This window comes from Pseudorasbora parva, chromosome 7 (genome assembly GCF_024679245.1).
Source record: "Pseudorasbora parva isolate DD20220531a chromosome 7, ASM2467924v1, whole genome shotgun sequence".
NCBI classification, from domain to species: domain Eukaryota; kingdom Metazoa; phylum Chordata; class Actinopteri; order Cypriniformes; family Gobionidae; genus Pseudorasbora; species Pseudorasbora parva.
Window position 1 is genome coordinate 43,811,784 of NC_090178.1, and position 21,091 is coordinate 43,832,874.

Below are 21,091 nucleotides of genomic sequence, written 5' to 3' on the forward strand. Positions count from 1 at the left end.
GATTAAAATTTGGTTGCAGGATCAACAAAGATGAACCTAAATGGTTGTAATTCATGAATGCTTTGGAATAAAGACTTCAGGTTCATCTCTTTTTAAAGAACATAAACATGGTTTCACCAAGAACAGCATGTTCCTGAAACAACATTTCAATTAACCAATCAGTATTGAAATGTACAGTTTATGTCAGGTTTAGACTTATAAGCAGGGTTAGGTGCTTCTACATCAGTGTTATTTACATATCATTTCCCTCTTATAGGGATATTGGTAGGGTTAGGTTTAAGGGTTGGGGATAGGACTAAAATTTCAGACAGCAATGTTGTTCCAGGAACAAAAAATATGTCTTACTTGGCAAAATCATGGTGACCGCATAAATACAAAAGAATTTATTATCTTTTACCTATATAATTAAAATGTATTACATTATATTTTATGCAGATGTTGACAGTGTATGAGCCAATAAGGTGCAGGATGTGGTGATGGAACAACAGTGAACGCCGTCTCAGTTTCTATTAACACATCATTATGCTGCTAAATATCCATATAAATATTGACATAATGGCCTTGGTAAGGAGAGACAGCTTAAATTCACAATCATTGAACTGTGAACTGTGTTGTGGTGTTCCAATCACGTCCCTGGCCACGTGTGTAAAATCAAGCACTAGGCATACAGACGCTCCTACAAACATTTGTGAAAGAATGGGTCGCTCTCAGGAGCTCAGTGAACTCAAGCGTGGTACAGGGATACGTTGCCACCTGTGCCATAAGTCCATTAGTGAAATTTCCTCACTACTAAATATTCCACACACAACTGTTAGCAGTATTATAAAGTGGAAGCAATTGGGAACAACAGCAACTCACGAAGTGAAAGGCCACGTAAAATCACAGAGCGGGGTCAGCGCATGCTGAGGTGCACAGTGCGCAGAAGTCACCAACTTTCTGCAGAAACAATAGCTACAGAGTATTTTCTAGTTTAGGACTACTCCAAACTTTACGTGGCCTTCAGATTAGCTCAAGAACAGTTCGTAGAGACCTTCATGGAATGGGTTTCCATGGCCGAGCAGCTCATCCAAGCCTGACATCTCAGTGCAATGTAAAGCATCGGATGCAGTGGGGTAAAGCACACCACCACTGGACTCTAGGGCAGAAGAGACGTGTTCTCTGGAGTGACCAATCACGCTTCTCTGTCTGGCAATCCGATGGATGACTCTGGGTTTGGAGGTTTCCAGGAGAATGGTACCTGCCTGACCGATTGTGCCAAGTGTAAAGTTAGGTGGAGGGGGAGTTTTGCTGTGGGGTTGTCCCACAGACATCCCAAAACTTTTGGCAATCTAGTGTATCTTACTTGGCAAAATCACTGTGAGATACAATAATACACTTAAAAAGATGTAAGCGTAAAAAAGTTATATAAGTTTAAGTTTAGTTTGAAGCAAATGTAACAAACTAAAAAAAAAATGTGTACGTTTTACAAAATCTAAAATTGCTAGAAAATGAAAGGCATATTAACCAAGTTGTGTTCCAAATTTGAAGTTGATATCAGAAAAAAATGAGCAGATTCTATGGTACAGCAATGTCCAATTTCAAAACAGGATGACAGGATTGTGAGCTTTTGAATAATAACTAATGTGGAGATGTGAAAACATGCGATAAAGTCAATTAAAAATGTGTGGCAAGTGTCCAGCTACCAGGACACTGACAGGTAACAGGATATAGACACTGTAGAAATCACATATCAAACAATACTGGAGAAATGAGTGACCCAAAAAGCCAAACTGGGGTGGCTTACATCCCTGAATTTATGGTTCAGTCAAAGCCCAACACTTCCTGTTCTCCAGTGTTCTCCTTCCATAATTGGAGCAATTTTGTTGAGACAGTTGAATGCACAATACAATATAGGAGTGAAATGTGTTTGTTGGGCAGCGGCAAGGCTTGTTTAAAACTCGCCCAGCTATTGTTGTGCATTGAACCAACAGCTGATTCAGACGCACCCGCAGAACTTCTGCTGGGCGGAGTATGATGAGCATATTATGAAATAATATATAACCATGGTGACTATCATGGGTGGAGGCAATAAACCTTGACCTCTAATGCAAGACTTCCCTTTTAGTGTTTGAAGAGTGTTACTGTGGGTGATTACGGGGTCGTCCGCAGACCTTTATCCTTTGCCCACCATTCATTCATCTTCAAATGCATACGGTTACAGCACTAAACCAGCGCCCTCGTGATTAAGCCTGCCCTCGAGAGTGGGTGAGGAAAACAAGAGAATACACTATATCTTACCTAAAATAAATGATATGCATACCTATAGTGACAAATGTTTGTTGATGACATAAACTGTATGAGCCAATCAGGTACAGGATGTGGGGACAGGACAACAGGGAATGGTGTATCTGTATCTATTAACACATCTTTATACTGCTTAATATATATCATCTATATAAATATTGACACAATCACCTTGTTCAGAAGATAACAAATTCTGAAACACCAACCAACCAATTTTTTATCATGTTAAGGCAACTAGGTAACTTACTTTTTTTTAAAGTTAAACCATATATATATAATTTACATCAGACTTTGGAAAAATAAAATAGTTTTTTTTTAAGCCTGTTAGCAAATTGTACAATTATGAACTGCACTAAATTGTTTTCGATTAATGGGTCAATCATATTACCTTGAACATCTTCACTTCTCCTGACTTCTCAATATCTTCACTTCTCACAAAACTGATTTTTTTTTAAAAACCACTTCAAACCATAAAATACTGATTAAGATGATGATGATGGTGCATCTCTAAACAAAAAGTTCCTATTCTAATAATGTTTTACAACAAAAAGGATCGTCTCTTCCCACATGAGCAGGTGTATCAGAGAGCCGTCTAATACCTTTCCTGCCTTCCACGGCTTTCAGCATTCCCTGATAGTACAAGTCATCCGAGGGGATCCTCTCCCTCCTCTCCCCGTCCAGGCTATCGGTCGAGTATTCCCTCCGTCTCTGTTGCGTACTCATCTCCTTTACTTCTGTCAGCCACAAATCTCTGCTCTTCACAAGCTCCCTCACTTTTCCAAATAGAAAGTTACAGCGATGTTCCGGTTAAGACTTAAGGTTCCCGTTTAATTTCTGCTGTCCATTTTCTGGCTCCGGTAAATGATGTCAGTAGGCTACAGGTTCTGGGCCGGCTCTCGTGCCGTTCTGACTACTGTGAGACACCGTGGTTGGAGGGCACTTCGGGTTATGTTTGGCTCCGCCTAATCTCTGAATTGTCATGTTGGTGGATCCGAGGCAGGAAGAAGGGGCTGAATCAGGGAAAGTGAGTGGGAAGGTGTGTCTGCCGGCATGCCTCATCTAGAGTCCCACACCCTCTCCAAACAGTCACACCAAATCATCACAATCTCTGAAGAATAATGCAGCAGGAAATGGAGAGTGTGATGAGTTGTGTAACTACTTCACTCTGAGCACAAAACGCGTGTAGAACTGGCCACAAGAGCCATTAAAGGAACAGGAGTTACACAATCACAACTCACCCTTACAGACACACACATGCATACTGTACACATACATACGCTCCTTTAATGATTAACCACTGTAACATACCTAAGCGGTTGGGCAAGTATGAGTAAGAGTGTGTCCTGCCAATAAGACAGGGTGAGGCTCTGGGATGGGCCGCTCACGTCTACACACGCTGGAGATTACCATTACTGAATCTAAACCAACCCCAGTTAAATACATAACCAGAGGCTGCAAAATGAACACCCAGAAATAAGACCAAAAGTCTTTAAAAGATTATTGTCTTGTTTGGATGAGAGCGCGTGTTTATGTGATCATGCTTAACGTGCATGTGCATCACTAGATGAATGTGTTGATATGTGAAGGAAGAGAAAGATTTATAGACGCAATAGGTGATGAGTGACAGTTCTGCACAAGGTCTCATAAAGATATAACGCAATAGCTGAGGACAGGGCGTTCATCACATGCTCAACATCTGAACAGACCCGCACCATAAACTTTAAGAAGCTGCTCATATGAGGACCTGTTCAGGCTCGCTAGTAGGTATAACGGCCTGAACATGACAGTGTTTGCCGGAGCGATTATTTGACGATATATATCTGACATATCCTTTAGCTGGTGTGGAAGCTGACGCCTTCATTTTAGAGACGACTGATTTCCTCTTGATACAGAAGAAGGTATTAAGGTGTGGCACAAAAAACTACCAACACCTATAACAGCATTCATTAACAACAAAAAATCCTTTTATGTCAGTTTATGATTTAAAATATTCCAACCGCTAAGTATCCACTGTGGTGTAAGGCTTTTTTCCGCTTTGAAATAAATTAATATGTAATTATATACCCATTCAATTGAACAAAGGTGACAATAAATATTTATATTTCAAATAAATGCCGTTATTTTGAACTTTCTATTAATCAAAGGATCACGTGGCACTGAAGACTGGAGCAATGATGCTGAAAAATTCTCTGATCACGTTAATAAATTACATTTGCAAATATAATCAATTAGAAAAGTCATTTTAAATCGTCATAATAAATTTCACAAAATTACAGTATTTACTGTATTAAATAAATGCACAAATCTGAAGTTGTGAAACCCTGATCGATAACTTTCATAGTTATAAGCAGTGTTGGGAAAAGTTACTTTTAAAAGTAATCCGTTACAAAACTGTTTTACTCCCTAAAAAAATAACTAATTGCATTACTTTTTTATGGAAAGTAATGCGTTACATTACTTTTGAGTTACTTTTTCTCACCTGGGCTGCTTGCTTGTTTGTTAGTTTTTTAATAACAAAAAAAAAGTTCGATTTTTTTCGATTTTTTCGATGTAAAGGTACTTTCACACCAAAAGTGAAATGAATAAGCCTCAGACTGAAGGAAATGCAGGTTCACTTCTGTACAGTAGAGGGCACAGTTTAAAAAATGCTGTGCTGCCATTCTGCATTCATGAAAAAGTCCGATATTTATCTAGGGTACTTTTTGCTTATTATTAGTATGGTAGATCATCGAAGATCAGCAACAAAGACAGTGCTAATAAAGTGAGATTAAATACATAAAGTATGTGTAATTTAATATATTTAATTATTGCAGGTTTGCATAATATTCTGAAATGACATTTTATGCATTATTACATTTTGCATTTAAATTGCATTAATTTCAGTTTTTTGTTTTTAGTAAATGCCTACTCCCCTTTAGTCTAGAACTACAGTAACCATTATGTTCACACAGCGCACACAACACCGCTGCACTAACTCACGGTTCTCTCAACATAGGACAGGAGAGCTGGCAGTCAACAAAAGTCATTTGTATTGCTTAGTTGAAAAAGTAACAAATATTTTGGTGAAATACTACGAGCAAGGTAGACACCGTAAGCAGATTGATACACATGTTTATGTGATGCTCTTCTAATGTGGTTTGAGCAATAAACCCCACAGGAGCACCAGAAGTTTCCATAAAGCATAACATCAGCCACAGCTCATCTCATTCACAGACCAGCTGATGCATAATGCACACAAAAAATGTCAAGAGCTGGCTGAAAACTGAAATCTGATTGGCTGTCTTAATAAATCAGCCCTTCTGAAGAAGACCTATAGCCAGAAGATATGAGTAGAACTACATGGTGTTATACAAACACAACTTTGAAGATTTTCAAGAGCTTTGTTTAAGACATGTGATATCCAAAACGTGATACCCTTGGGTACACTCGTATAATTACTGTTTCAGATGAACCCACACCTATACGACAAGAAAATTGTGAAAACTTGGTTCTTGGCCAAAGCTGCGCCAGGCTTTTTTCCAATAGTCAAGTCTACACAAGACTGATCCTTCACACAAGCAGGGAGAAGTATAAAACATGAATTTTTGAATCAATATCAAGTATTCATCTTTTAACTTCACATACGCCTCAGATCTTTCTTTGAACTACATGCACACAAAACTGGATCTGGATCTGGGGTTCAGATGAGAAGATGCAGGCAAGAGCCAATCAGAAGACGTTTTGTTTGTCAATGGTGTTTTTGGTGCCGTGACCCTGATCTAATGTTCCCAGAATATCTTTGGTCAGATGATAAGGGTTAAAGATCAGATCTCTAAAGGTGTGGAGTGCATATTATACTGTAATATCATAGCCTGACAAGCCAAACCCACTTTAAGATGTTTGGTCTTGAAACTCACGATTGACAGCTCAATCCGAGGGGCGGGATAAACGGTTGTCTTACAAACTCCCTCTGCACGGCGTGCATGCAATTGGATAGCGCTACAACCAACCAGAGCAATGAAGGTGAAGCAGAGTAGGTTGACAGATTAGTTTTTGCCGTAACCAGTCGGCAGAACACATCTTCCCTTCTTAAGAATGACTTCAGTGCCGTTCTTTGTTCTTTTCTCAGAGAAAAGCTTAACTCCAAGTCTTCCAGAGTCACGGTCAAAGCTGATTCAAAAGACCGCCGTTCGCCAGTTTCTGTGTTTACTAGAAGCACGCATGCCGTCATTATGTTAAGCCCCACCCACCGACTCTATACACGATGTGATTGGCCCGACCAGAGTTTGGCGTTTACAGCTCAGAAGTGATTTGAGAGTTGCTTGACGACACTCGCGGCAGATTAGATTTGCTGCCGCTAGGGTGCGTCTAGATTTCTAGGCTTGTAATATCATACTATAAAAAAGTACTGTGCAACGATATCTATATTGTAAAACAAAACAAAACAAAAATACTAATTTTGCGAATTAAACAAAATTATATTGGAGTGATTTTTTTTTTTTTTTTACAAGAAAACACTATTTTAGTCTTTCAAATACAAAATTTCACATTTAATGGCAATTTTTTACTTGCCATTTCTTTTTAATTATTTATGAAATTTCCTAGCAATTTCTGAGTGAAACATTTTATTTTATTTTATTTTATTTTAATACAGTGCAGTGTGATTTAAATAATAAAGTTTCAAAAAACTGGTGTACTTTCAGTCTATATGAAAAGAACAAAAATGCTAATATTCTTAAAATGCAGTGCATTTCTAATGAAAATCATTGAAGCACTGTTTTTGTGTGATATTTAAATGGGTCATGTGTAAGAATTTCCATCTATTAATCGTTTTGTATGTCCAATGTGTGAACAGCTTGTAAGAAAACTTAAAATACAAGACCTTCCCCAACTTTGTCTCTCGATACGTTTTTGCCAGGACAATCAAAAAGGTGTAGCAGATCCTCGTGCTCCCGAGAGCCTCTCTTCTGTTCAATGACACATGAAATGAATGCTCAGGATAATGCCGAAAGAGCCAATCTGTACTGTAATGTCAATGTATGCAAAGAAAATGGATTTATTCAAACTTTAGCCTCACACAGCCAATCTATACATAGTAGCCAATATATCTATAGTATCATAACAGTGCCATTTTAATGACTTAATCTGTCGACATGATGCGGTGGATTGCTTTTTCAGATGATCAGATGCTTTCTTAACTGATGTTTTCTAACCGCTGTCATTTTTGTTGTGTGTTTATTTTGTTATTGAGAGGAATGCAAGCAGTGCATATTTACATATTATGGATGCCGTTAGATGTTCAATAACAGTATATTCACAGCAAAGCTATTTCCAATGTCTTTTCACTTCTAAGGAAAGGTTGAAAAATAAATATATATTGTGACGCAATATAACGGTGACGCTAATAACAAGGGTTTCTGAATTCTAAATTTAGCCCATTTTAGCAAACAACTTCCACAACTTTAGCAAAAAACACTACCATTGCAGTAGAGGCATAGTTGATAGTGTGTATATAAGCAACCTGAAACAGAATTAAATCCAAACGTCACAGATAAGACTTGGGGACAGATTTACTAAACAGGGCAAATTAGCGTTCACAATTCCAAAAAAGCGCAGATGGGACTGGAAAGTTCAGCGCGTGATCTACTGACGATGTGCATATTAAAGACGGACCATTTCTATAATGACCAACACAATCAAAATTGACCTATAATGACCACATTGACTAAAGTAAGCTATAGTAAATCATCTTGTAAATACTCTCCTGCCATAAATCTGAAAGGGAATCCTGACAGTAGTTTTTTAATGCCAAAAGAGGGTTAGTGCAAGCTCTTAGCAAATCTGGCCCTTAAATGTGTCTTTAAAGGTAATGAGATTGATGTTAGAACAATGGTAACTCTTCACATTCCTCCATTAGGTGTAACCAAACCATATTAGCCATGAAAGTGCCTCCCAATCCCATCCACAACTGGCTCCCTCCGGATCCGTCTCTCCTCCTGCTGCGTGTGAGAGCGTGTACAGTGATGTCTGTCATGCCCAGAGAAAGAGGAATGTGAAGTCTGCTTTGATTTCACCTCAAACACGAACACACCCTGTCCTTCCCAAAGAGAACAACACGGACACCTGAGCTCTTTTTTGCCTCTTAGATGCTTTTACTTTTCTTTCCATGGTTTTTTTTTTATAATCGATTTACCAAAGCCATAATTAAGTGTCTTTCCATTCGCTCATAATTCCCAGCATTAATAGTGCAATTACAAAACTGCATGGAACATTAATATCCAAATTTAGCTAAATCTATGAATCAAGTTCAGATGTGATAGTCAAAACGGGATTTGGGGAAATCTCTGTTTATCTGGAGATTGAAAGCAGAACATCAACAGCAGCTGAGATCTAAAATAGCCCATCAGACGTTCTGCACTGGAGTGGAAAACAGACGGACCTGCCAAGCAGTTCTGCAAACTCACTCACAGCAGGCTCTCTTCAAATCATGACATGCACTTCAAACGCGTAATATAAGACGCATGTTAAAGTCCTCATGAAATCAAAATGCACTCAATTTACTTTCTTAATGCACATCCCTGGTGTTACTGCTGAGCGATTTCTTCATAATCCCAAATCCTTGTGTAAAAACCTTCCTCTGAAAAGAAACTTCTTCCACTAAATCTGATGGGTTGAATTTTTGCACTTTGAAGAGTTTGCTTTTGAGAAATTGTCACAAAATAAAGTGATTGTTGCTAGTATTTTTCACTATTTAAAATCAGTAAATAAATGACTGTCTCTAAAAAGTATAGGATGATTTAATACTAACTACTTTCTAAATCCCATATCCACAACGACCAGTCGAACAGTACAACGATTTTAACTGTTTCAAATAAACAATATCCAGTTGCGTACATTATACTTGAACTGACCAAAGTGTGTAAATGTAGAAGGTTACATTAAAAACATACATTTTAACATTAAATGTTAATGTTAAATCCACTATTGTTTTAGAATTGCTCTATAGTCTATATTACAAAAATATATAATTATTGAGTAATTACATACCGTAATTTACTTTTTCAAGGGAAAAGTAATTCAATGCTGTCAAATCGATTAATCGCATGAAAGAAGAGTATGTTTACATAATATGTGTGTGTACTGTGTATAGTTATTTAGTGTATAACTACACACTCACTCACATTTCTGTTAATAGATCCTCATAAATATTACACACTGCACCTTTAAATATATACCTGAAATGAATGTATATTTATATACACAGCAGGCCAAAAGTTTGGACACATTACTATTTGTAATGTTTTTGAAAGAAGTTTCTTCTGCTCATCAAGCCTGCATTTATTTGATCAAAAATACAGATTTTTTTTTTAAATATTGTGATATATTATTACAATTAAAAATATTTGGTTTTCAATTTATTATACTTTAAATGATCATTTATTTCTGTGATCAAAGCTGAATGTTCAGGATGGTTCCTCCAGTCTTCAGTGATCATGATCCGTCAGAAATCATTCTCATATGAGGATTTATTATGAGTGTTGGAAACAGTTCTGCTAATATATTTGATGAATAAAAGGTTCAAAAGAACTGCATTTATTCAAAATAAAAACACTTTCAAACAATATAAATCTCATTTACTATGTATGTTTATCAATTTAACACATCCTTGCTGAATAAAATTATTGATTTATTTCAACAAAAAAAAAAAAAAAAGACTGACCAGTGTATATTGTTTTTACAAAAGATTTCTATTTTTAAAACATTTGCTTCTTCTGCTTTTTTTTCCTTTTTTTTTTTTTTTTTTACTTTTTATTCATAAAAATATTATTTAAAAAAGTGTCACAGGTTATGAAAAAATATTAAATAGCAGAACTGTTTCCAACTTTGAAAATGAATCCTCATATGAGAATGATTTCTGAAGGATCATGATCACTGAAGACTGGAGGAATGATCTGGAAAATTCAGCTTTGATCACAGAAAGAATCATTTCATTTGAAATCATGATCATTTAAAGTATAATAAATTGAAAACCAATTATTTTAAATTGTAATAATATATAACAATATTATTTTTGTCTGTATTTTTGATCAAATAAATGCAGGCTTGATGAGCAGAAGAAACCTTTTTCAAAAACATTACAAATAGTAATGTGTCCAAACTTTTGGCCTGTACTGTAAGTATACACAAACACAAACAGTTCTTTTTCATGCGATTAATCACTTAATAAATTATTAAATATCTCTCTAGTGTTCTTACTTTATTCCATACCCCTGGTTTTAGAAATGTTGTTATACCTGTAGCATGCAGAACGCACTAAGGAAGTAAAATGGGTTGTGATCGTCTTTTCACATTGACTTCATTAAATAAATATCTCCCTCTTCTGGCCAATAGTTAGGACATGGCCATAAAGCTTGGCAGGTACATTTACAATGGCTCAGGTGTGTGAACAGCTGAGAGAAGTTTAATCTTTAAAAGGTAAACACGCCGTGTCAATGACCTGAATGAGATCAGCTGAAAACTATGACTTCTGCTTATGACAGCATTGCCTTGGTGACATAATAATAACTTGCTTTCATCCGAGATGCTGATGGTGCAGACATCTGAGAACGGTTGTCCAAACACACGGTAGCCATGGCAGCAGATCAGAAGAACACACTCTTACTCATGTCTGTATTTATAGTCCGAGGTACGCAAGTCATTCAGAGGAAGGGCTGACCGCAATCCACCAGTTATTGGGAAATTACTTCACAAAACCAGAATAAATATGAAACAATGGAATACAATCTGCTAGATTACACGATTTCTAAATGAATCACATTCAATCACACACCAGCAGCTTACAACAACATCTATATTTGCTACTGAGCAACAGATGCAAATAGGGGGAATTTTCTATGAAAAGCCCAGGTTTTATGTCCATTTAACATAGTCATGCCTGATGATTATCGCCATTAATAAAACGTGCATTTGGAGAATTAACAGCAGTGGAACATTTCAGTATTAGCTTCAATACAAATAAAGGAAATAAAAGGCATCAGCGATGTGAAGATAAGCGTATCAGAGTCCAATATTTATCAAAGGGACACACATGATAGACCACACATCCTCAGATCAGTCTTGGCTTAACCCCAAATTCACACTAAAGCCAAAACCACTCCGTCCTCTATTTAACTTTGAATTTAATGAAGCTTTTTGTCCTGTTTTATGGCTTATGTATCGCTCCTTCAGTGAGAAAGTTATAACAATGAAGTTTTGAACACTAGATGGCGACATACACAATATTCACAAGAGAAAAAAAATGTATACATTGTACATTTAAAGGTGTAGTATTTCATCTATACCTTTTTGTGAAATGCCACGCATAGCTTTCCTACTTCCTCCCTGACAGATATCACTGAAAACGGCTTGACTGTGACAGCACTCACTGCAAAATTCAACTAAATGAGCCGCCATTTCTTCTAATCCGCCATTAGAAACGCTCTCTACTTGTTAAATCAATCAATCGTTTTGCATGTTCAGTTTTGCTGACATCTGATTGGCTTACGTGTCTTTTAAGGGCGGGGTTATTGGCCACTCTGATTGAATGGATGGAAGTGACTAAAAAGGACAGAGTTTGTCAAAATGACAAAAACTGCTTAGGACATAGATAATCTTTACACTCCAAAAAAAAGAAGGTTATTTATTGGTATGAATGGTTCCATGAAGAACCTTCAGCATCCACAGAACCTTTTGATCGCACAAAATATTCCTAATAGTGGCAAGTGAAATAAATAAATAAATATTCCACATATAGTCTCTCATTAATCAGGTCATACAAACTCTTTATAGAATAATTACACGAGATTTAGACTGGCATAGAAGCAAAAGTGTGTTTTCTGCATGTCCTGAGCTAGAGCCGTGTGAGCGAGAGAACATACAATCATATTGCATAACACACTGGCACCAGACTGCCAAAGTGAAGTGATTTAAGTGATTTATAATCTCATCAGCAGGACTGAGATAATTAAACCAGCCAGACATTGCTTAAGAGTCAATGATGTGAATAAAAATATATAGCACTTATGTGATTAAGTGAAAATCCTCCAGTGAAGAGAGGGAGAGGCATGTTTGTGTCACGCCTACCACACACACACACACACACACACACACACACACACACACACACACACACACACACACACACACACACACACACACACACACACACACACACACACACACACACACACACACACACACACACACACACACACACACACACACACACTTACCAACACAACACATCTTGCTGTACAAGAACTGCAGGCGTTCTCCATAACTTCTCTGGTACATAACTCCATCACTGTCACAGCTATATAGTGTAAAGCATCCCGAGACGTCTCCTGCAGTCATTCCTAAAGACGGCAAAGTGATTCCCACGCTTCCCACGACCTCAGTCACGGGCAATAAAGAAGCTAAAGGCCTCCATTATCCAGTGACATAGATGCCTGGGACATCTATCTGTCACCAAAGAATGGACTTTTAAATAAAGCCTCAGAGACTAACAGAAATATCATCAAACTTTGCAAATGTAAGTTTAAAGATAAAGGAGATATTCAAAGAGGCCGTTCTTACACGACACAATCCAATCTGAACTACTACATAATTTCATACCAAGCTGAATAATGATATGTTGTCTTCTCGAGAGCTGCTTTATAGCAGAATTGAATGTTTCATTATTGATGAACTTTGAACACTGACACTTTTACTGCAGTACATCGAGCTGAATAATGTCTCCTGTAGAGCTGCTTGCTACCTATTTTTTCTTTGTTGGGAACTAAATTTGACTTAACTTCTAAGTATTGTGTTAAATAATTGTATAACTGTGTGCCCTTATGATGTTCTTTTATTTTTTGTAAATGCACAGTGAAGCAACATCTAGTTGGCTGGAATAACAATAACCTCTAATCTAATCTCTACACCTGAAACTACTAGACGCTTGACTTGAGTGTTACCATGAAGCTGTATTTTATAAAGTGCTATATAAATAAATATGACTTGACTGAAATATTTTATTTTAAAGTAAATTGACCCGCTAGGGAAGGATTTTTTACTTTGTTGTTATATTTCAACCACAAAACTCCTTGAATCCAGTCAATTTTTGTTGTGCTTTCGTGGTTCACGTGCGACAAAATTCAGAGGGTCTTGGATCACTAAGATGAACGGTCAATTTTTAATAAAAAACAAAAAACAAAATATGTTTTGGGTCAAAATGACCCAAGGGAAGGATTGGGTTTATTGACTGGATTCAAGGAGTTTTGTGGTTGAAATAAATAAAAAAGTAACAAATCGTTCCCTGGCGGGTCAATTTGACCCCTATAGGAATGAATGGAATGCGAGAAATGCTTCAGGAAACAAACAAAAAAACCTAAAAATGCCAACAAAAAAAAATGTATATATGAATGCTGAAGAGGAACTGACTTTAGGACCCAGTGGAACAGCTCATGCGCTCCATATAGAGCTCTCTGTAAAATAAGCTTTCTGGACAAAGAAAAAATGATATATTTTTTGGGCTTCGGGTCGTTTTGGATTTGGGTTAAGGTTGAGACCCAGTTAAGATGTACCACAGTATGTTATTAAATCTCAGTTACGAGTAAAGGGCTAAAAATAACAGCCAAACGAAAGCAAACGCCTGTTTTTGGTCCATAAAAGACCATAAATCAAGTCCAAAGGTCAGCGGCAGCCCCTTCACGGGTCCTGAAAGCCCAGCACAGCACGAGCCCGTACACTACACACTTCATCTAATGCCCCGCTGCTCCCTAAAGAACCGACTCATTCAAACAGCCAACAATATCAAGAGCAGGACACACACAGACCTCCAGCATGTGCTGTTTACATCACCAGTCTGGAACTTTCCATTATGGCCACAGTACACATACAGATACGCTCTGATGGGACATTTGGGAGCTCTCCTATAGGATTGGGAGTTCGACTTGGACATATATATATAGAGCTTATATATAGATATGTATATATATATATATATATATACAGAAATGTTTCTGGTGTACTTTTTATTACTCACTGTACACATGGAAAGTCTGAGCCTCTGGGCTTCCATTTGTTATTCAAAGTTTTGATGTCATTTGCAATTCAAAGTTTGCCTTGTAGAAGTTAGCCCTCCCATGTGTTCACCTGTCCTCTGATTATTTATATGAATATGACCAGCTTTATTCCATCACTCCAGGATTTATAGAACACTCTTACGATGATCTCACTGCTGTAACGTTCACAGTATCTGTTTACTGTTTATTCATTCTGTCAATGAAATAACATATTCAATGAAAATATTTATTTAGTGTTTTTATTACCAGGCAATGAAACTATAGATACAATCATTTAATATGACAGACAGAACTTTTCATTTAATTTAGCCTTTTTTATAAAACATTTTCTTTTTATATTTCATCAATACCTGCTTAACCTTATTATAATTTTATTTTATGCAATCTATTTTGTAATTTTGTATTGGCACCTACAGTCTTACTGCATCTTTAAATAAATAAATAAATAAATAAATAAATAAATAAATAAATACTTTATTAATAAAAATAAATAAATAAATGCACCTTAAAATGAAATAAAAATACATAATAAATGCACCTTAAATGCATAATAAATAAACAAATAATAAATAAATAAATAAAAATATTACTGAAACAAACAAACAAGCAAATGCACCTTAAATTAAAACTAAAATAAATATCAGCATTTTTATTTCATGCAATTTTTCTACTTGTTTTGTATTGACACCTGCTTTATTACTGAAACAAACAAACAAACAAATAAATAAATGCCCCTTAAAATAAACTTTAAAATACATAATAAATAAACAAATCAATATAAATATACATAAATATAAATAAATAATAAATTAATAAAATCAATTACTGTATAACTGAAACAAACAAACAAACAAATAAACAAATGCACCTTAAAATAAAATAAATAAACAGCATTTTTATTTCATGCAATTCTCTACTTATTTTGTATTGACACCTACTTTATTACTGAAACAAACAAACAAACAAACAAACAAATAAATAAATAAAGAAATAAATAAATAAAGAAATAAATAAATAAATAAATAAATAAATAAATACATTTTATTTTTTATTTTATGCCATGTTTTATTTATTTTCTATTGGCACCTGCATTATTACTGCACCTTACAATCAATCAATGAACTAACTTCTATATTTATATTTTATGCAATCCTTTACTGTATTTATTTTATATCGGCACTTGCTCCTTGTTTATATGTTTGTTTGTTTAAACATTTCTCCTCCATATGGCAGGTCTGGCTAATAGCATAAGATAAATGTAGATTATTTTATAGACGTTAAGTGTTAAGCTCAGAGAAACAAGGATGAAAAGAAGTCAGAACCTCTCATATAAACACACCTTTCCCCAGAATCATATAACACGTCACTTCATTCTCCTCTTACAAAACGCAGGGAGAGCATGAACAAATAAAGAAATACAAGAAATAATCTGTAATAAGATCTGCGCTATTCTGCCTACATGTGGTTTATGATCAAACAAACCAGCTCATGAAGGAGGAGGGGAGGAACTGAAGTCATCTAGAGCAGTGTCAGTGACAGAGGCCAGCAGCCAAACGCTAGCAGAGGTCAGCTCAGCAACACCGCGATCATGCTGGACAACACACACTTATTCACATCTGAAACAAGGGTCCAACTCTTTAAACAGGTTCAGTATTTTCCCATGCCGATCTCAAAAGTGAGGTAATAGCTCTGGACCGGTTTGTATATAAACTTGTCTAACCTATGTCTCAATGTATGAATCTGACACCCAGGAGCTGTCGGTGCAAACACATCTTCAGCTGTAAACACACCTCTCGTCTTTTACTGGGTGAAAGATCTGATACACAGCCCTGATCACACGTTTGAGATGAGAGTTATGAAGGTGTAAAAGAAAGTACGCCTGCATGTGACCTTTCTAAATACTTCCAAGGTCATTTTCTCCATGAGACATGAACGTTTGAGACGTTGCGGACCTTCACAAATAGGGCATCATGAGATTTAAGGCCAGTCCAAGCCCTACCTTAGATCTTTAGGATTTTTAGCTGACTTTTCTAATATTTATTGCCATTTTCTTGCAGAATTGGAACCATTTGGACCAATGATAACTGCCTAATGTAGTATTTTTGTGTTTTAATGCAAAGGAAATGAGGTCAATATGATGAGACTAAATGTTATTCTGGTACAAAGAATAGTTAAAAATAGACTTTATATTTATTATCATTACAGAAATCATCAGTTCTTTTATCAATGTATCATTACCACAACATGTGTAAAAATGCTTTAAAAAACTTGTAAAAATGTTGTAATAGAAAGAAATTGTAGTTTGCTTTAATATGCAGAATCTATTCATTATGGTCTTTCAGGTGTGTGTGTGTGTGTGTGTGTGTGTGTGTGTGTGTGTGTGTGTGTGTGTGTGTGTGTGTGTGTGTGTGTGTGTGTGTGTGTGTGTGTGTGTGTGGGCATGTTTTTGTGACATATGAGGACACAAATGTGTATAATGACATGGGTATGACACCGGTATTACAAGGAGAGTGTGAAATATGAGGACATTGGCCATGTCCCCACTTTTTAAAATGCTTATAAATCATACAGGATGAGTTTTTTTTAGAAAGTAAAAATGCAGAGTGTTTCCTGTGATGGGCAGGTTTAGGGGCAGGGGCAGTGTAGGGGGATAGAAAATACGGTTTGTACATTTGGCATTATCAGGACCCTAAAATATTCTACCACTGCATTATTATAAATTATATTCAACATTATATAGAGTAGTAATCTAGTAGTGACACAAAAACTCTGTAAACCTGAATATTTCTCACACAGAAATACACAATATATTGTCACTATCCATGAAACATATTGTTACATTTTTGTATTGTGATATATAGACAATATATATTGTTACACCCCCATCATAAACACTGCAGACCTTATTTTTAAAGTAGCAAGCAGCTTAACAAAGCAGAATGAATCTGATAACCACGCCCCTTTCTCATTAGCCGACGCCCTCTATGGAGCTAAAGGGTTCAATCTTACTGCCCAAAATACCCTGGCAGAGCAAGAGAAGGAGATAAAACTAGCTCAGAACTCGAGACCAGCTCAGATCTTCTGATTTGCTGCTGTTGTCGAATCTCTTACCTTCACCTCTGCTTCGCCTCAAACGCCAGACCGCAATCAGAGAGGCAATGTGCACAAAAAGTACCAGCGTGGGCAGAGCGGACTCTGATGGGCTCAGGGGCATTAGGGCTGAGATAAGCCTGGATGAGGCCGGTAGCGGGAACAGGTGGGAGGGAATGGGGCGACATGGGGTGTGTTCCCGAGCTAGGGGTGAGTCCAGACATTTAAAAAAAGACGCCAGTGCAGCGCCGCTCAGCCAAACGTGGAGTCAAAGGGGATCGAGCTGCTCATTTCTCCTTCCTTCCTCATGAAGGGAGTTTCCTCTACTACTTTATCTTGTCATGTCTACATTCCTTCCATCCATTTTCACAGCCCTTCCCATGTCCTCTTAAATGCTGAAGACACACCTGCAGCTGAATGTGCAAACATTCACAATGTTTCTCTCTAGACATGTCTTTCAACTCTAAAAGTGTGAACAGGTTTCAATATAAAATCAGTTGTTCGACTGAAAAGTCCCAAAGCCAGAGAGCATTTACTCCAGGCTTTGCAGAACCTGTTGAGTTTGAAATCAGAAAACACATCCAGCCTCTCAAGACAAACTAGTTCACGAATTCAATCAATCCAACGGTAATGATACACTCAAAGGCAATGATGAAAGTATGCAATCATTGGCACTCTGAAACAACCGCTCATCTTCACTTTAAGGGCTATTTAAAAACACAAAAATTCATAACTAATCCAGGTTCAGGCTAAACTAAAAGTCAAAATCAAAACAAACTCTTTGTTTTCTTAAAGGTACAGTTCGCCCATAACTCAGGCTCATGTCAATCCAAATCATAAGACTTTTGTTCATCTTCAGGACCTAAATGATCAGATAAAATCTGAGAGCTCCAAAGACATCTGCACAACTACCATTATGACACTTCAAAAAGTTCATAAAGAGATTGTAAAAATGAAACTTATGAATTGAGCAGTTTAGTCCAAATTTCCTGAAGAGACTCGATGGCTTTATATGATGAACAGACTGAATTTAGGCTTTTATTCACATTAAACATCGAACGAAAGCTGTTCAAATCTCAGATCTGGTGTCCATCTAACTCCACCTCTTAAACCACTGTGCCTTTTAGCTGACATGGCTAATTATTTATTTTTCACCCCCTCTCCCATTTGGCTTTTTTCTGGTACGTAACGCCCACTTGGGTTGTAAATAATGTTACTTTAGGGTCTACTGAGAGCAGCTGTATATACAGACTAAAATCAGTTTCTTAATTGAAATAAAGCTAATATAAATTATAAATATCAAAAAAAAAAAAAACTTAAAATACACTCTGAAATTTGAAAGTACACTCTAAAAAAGGCTGGGTTGTTTTAACCCTGACCCCTTGGTTTCAACCCTGACAGAACCAACCATTGGATTCTTTTTTAATAGAAGTTTTTAACCCAACAGTTGGGTTTGTCCATATTTGACCCAAGCATGGGTTGAAACAACACAGCATTTTTTAGAGTGTGGACAGCAATAAAAACACAAAAATGGTGAAAGCGAATAAAATAACTAAAAGAGAAAAATATATAAATATGGTCATACTCTTCTGATGATCCACTTTAGACATTCTACTAACTTTAAGCAAATTTGAAACTACACGTCAACACACTCTCATTAGAGCACTAGTAGACTGTTAGGTAAGGGCTCGTGTTAGTAGAATAGGTTGACATGTAGTTGCAATGTCACTTAAAGTCAGTAGAAAGTCTGTTGAGGAGCATCAAAATAAAGTGTTAACAGATATTAGACCGTTCACTAATACTCTAATGAGAGTCAGTTGACATATAGTTGTAGTTAGAATGTCTAAATATAGTGCTACCAAAAATATCAATACTATAATAGCATATAAATAATACTAAAGTAACATTTGTAAGCTACGGATCGATGAAAGCTGCAATGGAAAGCAGTCCATTAATGAACAGACATTTACTTTGGTTTTAACAAACCAGCCCTGACATGGTGTCCACAAAGTTAAACGTATTGATTGAACAATCCTTTACTATATTAACTATTATGTTTTGAGACTAAAGCAACGCGGGCTCTCTATTATTACAGCGTGAGAAAAGCCTGCTTAAAGACCGCAAAACAGGTGGAAGCTTTTTTACAGCTCTCAAAAATAGCGCAGATACGGGACACCTCACATTCCCATGCAGACACAGAGTATTTCCTTCTGAAACACAACTCTCGCCCGTTTTTCTACCCGCCCACCAGCTTTGCCAGCTTATAACCGTCCGTCAGACCTGGCGAACCGTAACTCCTCCAGGTAGCTGGAGGATGAAGAAAGCCTCACAACAGGACAAATATAAAAACCCAACTTATCATCCGAAACTAAAACACATCGCAGATACCAGAAGTGAGTGTGATTAAATATTAAATAGAATTTAAAACTTGATGTGTGAAAGAGGAAGCATCTGCGTATGTCAACACGGAGCGTTTCCTCTCCCACCTCCACCACACACACAATCAAACATATAGAAAAAGACACACCATCAAACCATTAATCATCTGACCTACCAGGTATGATCTTCATGAAGTTTGTGGAACAGCGAAGGCAGACAAGCAGAGCAAGAATGTGCTGGTAAAGTAAAAGAAAGAGACTCCGTTTGTTTGGTCGACACTGTGCCTTTCTTATTTTTGACGGCCCATGCCTGCTGTTAGGATATGTCAAGCCTGCTCCCCGGTGGCTTTGCAATTAGGTGGGCGGAGGCTGAGGGGGTCGGGTGGGGGATTGAGTGGGGAAGGGGAAAAGAGCTCACCCTGGATATAAATATCACGCTGGCCAAGCTGCTCACACTGGCACAGTTAGAAACTGATGAAATCTGCCGTGGCCAGCTTGTTCCTGGATGATGATGGAGTTATTCTATGACATTGCATCAGAGTTCCGGCTTTACCTTCCCTACCTTCCTCATTAAGTTTGTGAGGAATAATAAGGATGAAATGATCTGATAGAAAGTACCCTTGTAAAAAAAAGAACGTTTTGATACGTTCACCCAAAAGATAGTTCACCCAAAAACAAAAATTCTGTCATCATTTACTCACCCTCAAGTTGTTTTAAACCTGTATGAGTTTTGAAACAAAAGAGGACATTTTGAAGAATGTTGGTAATTTAACCGTTTATTGACGTCCACACTGCAGTATTGGAAAAAATACATTCTTCATTCTACATAATAAAAAGTTATCCACATGGCTTTCATACGGAAGCTAGATATTTGACTTTATAATGTGTTAAATATGGATATTATTCTTACACAAATCCATCGATCTACTTCAGAAGGCCTTTATTAACCCCCCGGAGCCGTGCTGAGTATGTTTAGAATGGATAGATGCACTTTTTGCTGCCATTCACTGCCATTATAAAGCTTGGAAGAGCCAGGATATTTTTTGTATCATATACACCTATGGCTTGCGGGTGAATAAATCATGGGGTAATTTTCATTTATGGATGAACTATCCCTTTAACTATCCCTTCCATTTCTTGTATACATTGAATGCAATGTAAATCGCTCCGGATAAAAAGATCTACCAAATGCAGAAAATTTAAAAATAAATGAATAAATACATTTCTAATGACCGAACATTTTCAAACCCAGAGATC

At 36.8% G+C, this 21,091-nt stretch overlaps 1 protein-coding gene across 9 annotated transcripts in view; it reads right to left on the reverse strand.

Moving 5' to 3' along the window:
* plecb (plectin b) overlaps positions 1–21,091 on the reverse strand; it is a 212,929-nt gene that overhangs the window by 63,817 nt on the left and 128,021 nt on the right. For 2 of the 9 annotated variants that reach the window (XM_067449301.1, XM_067449300.1), the window contains exon 1: positions 2,883–3,180. The exons of the other annotated variants lie outside the window; for them this stretch is intronic. In XM_067449301.1, coding sequence (XP_067305402.1) covers positions 2,883–3,006 — 124 coding nt within the window. In that variant the 5' untranslated portion in view covers positions 3,007–3,180. Of the gene's footprint in view, positions 1–2,882; positions 3,181–21,091 lie in introns of those variants that run through there. 9 annotated transcript variants of the gene reach the window in all.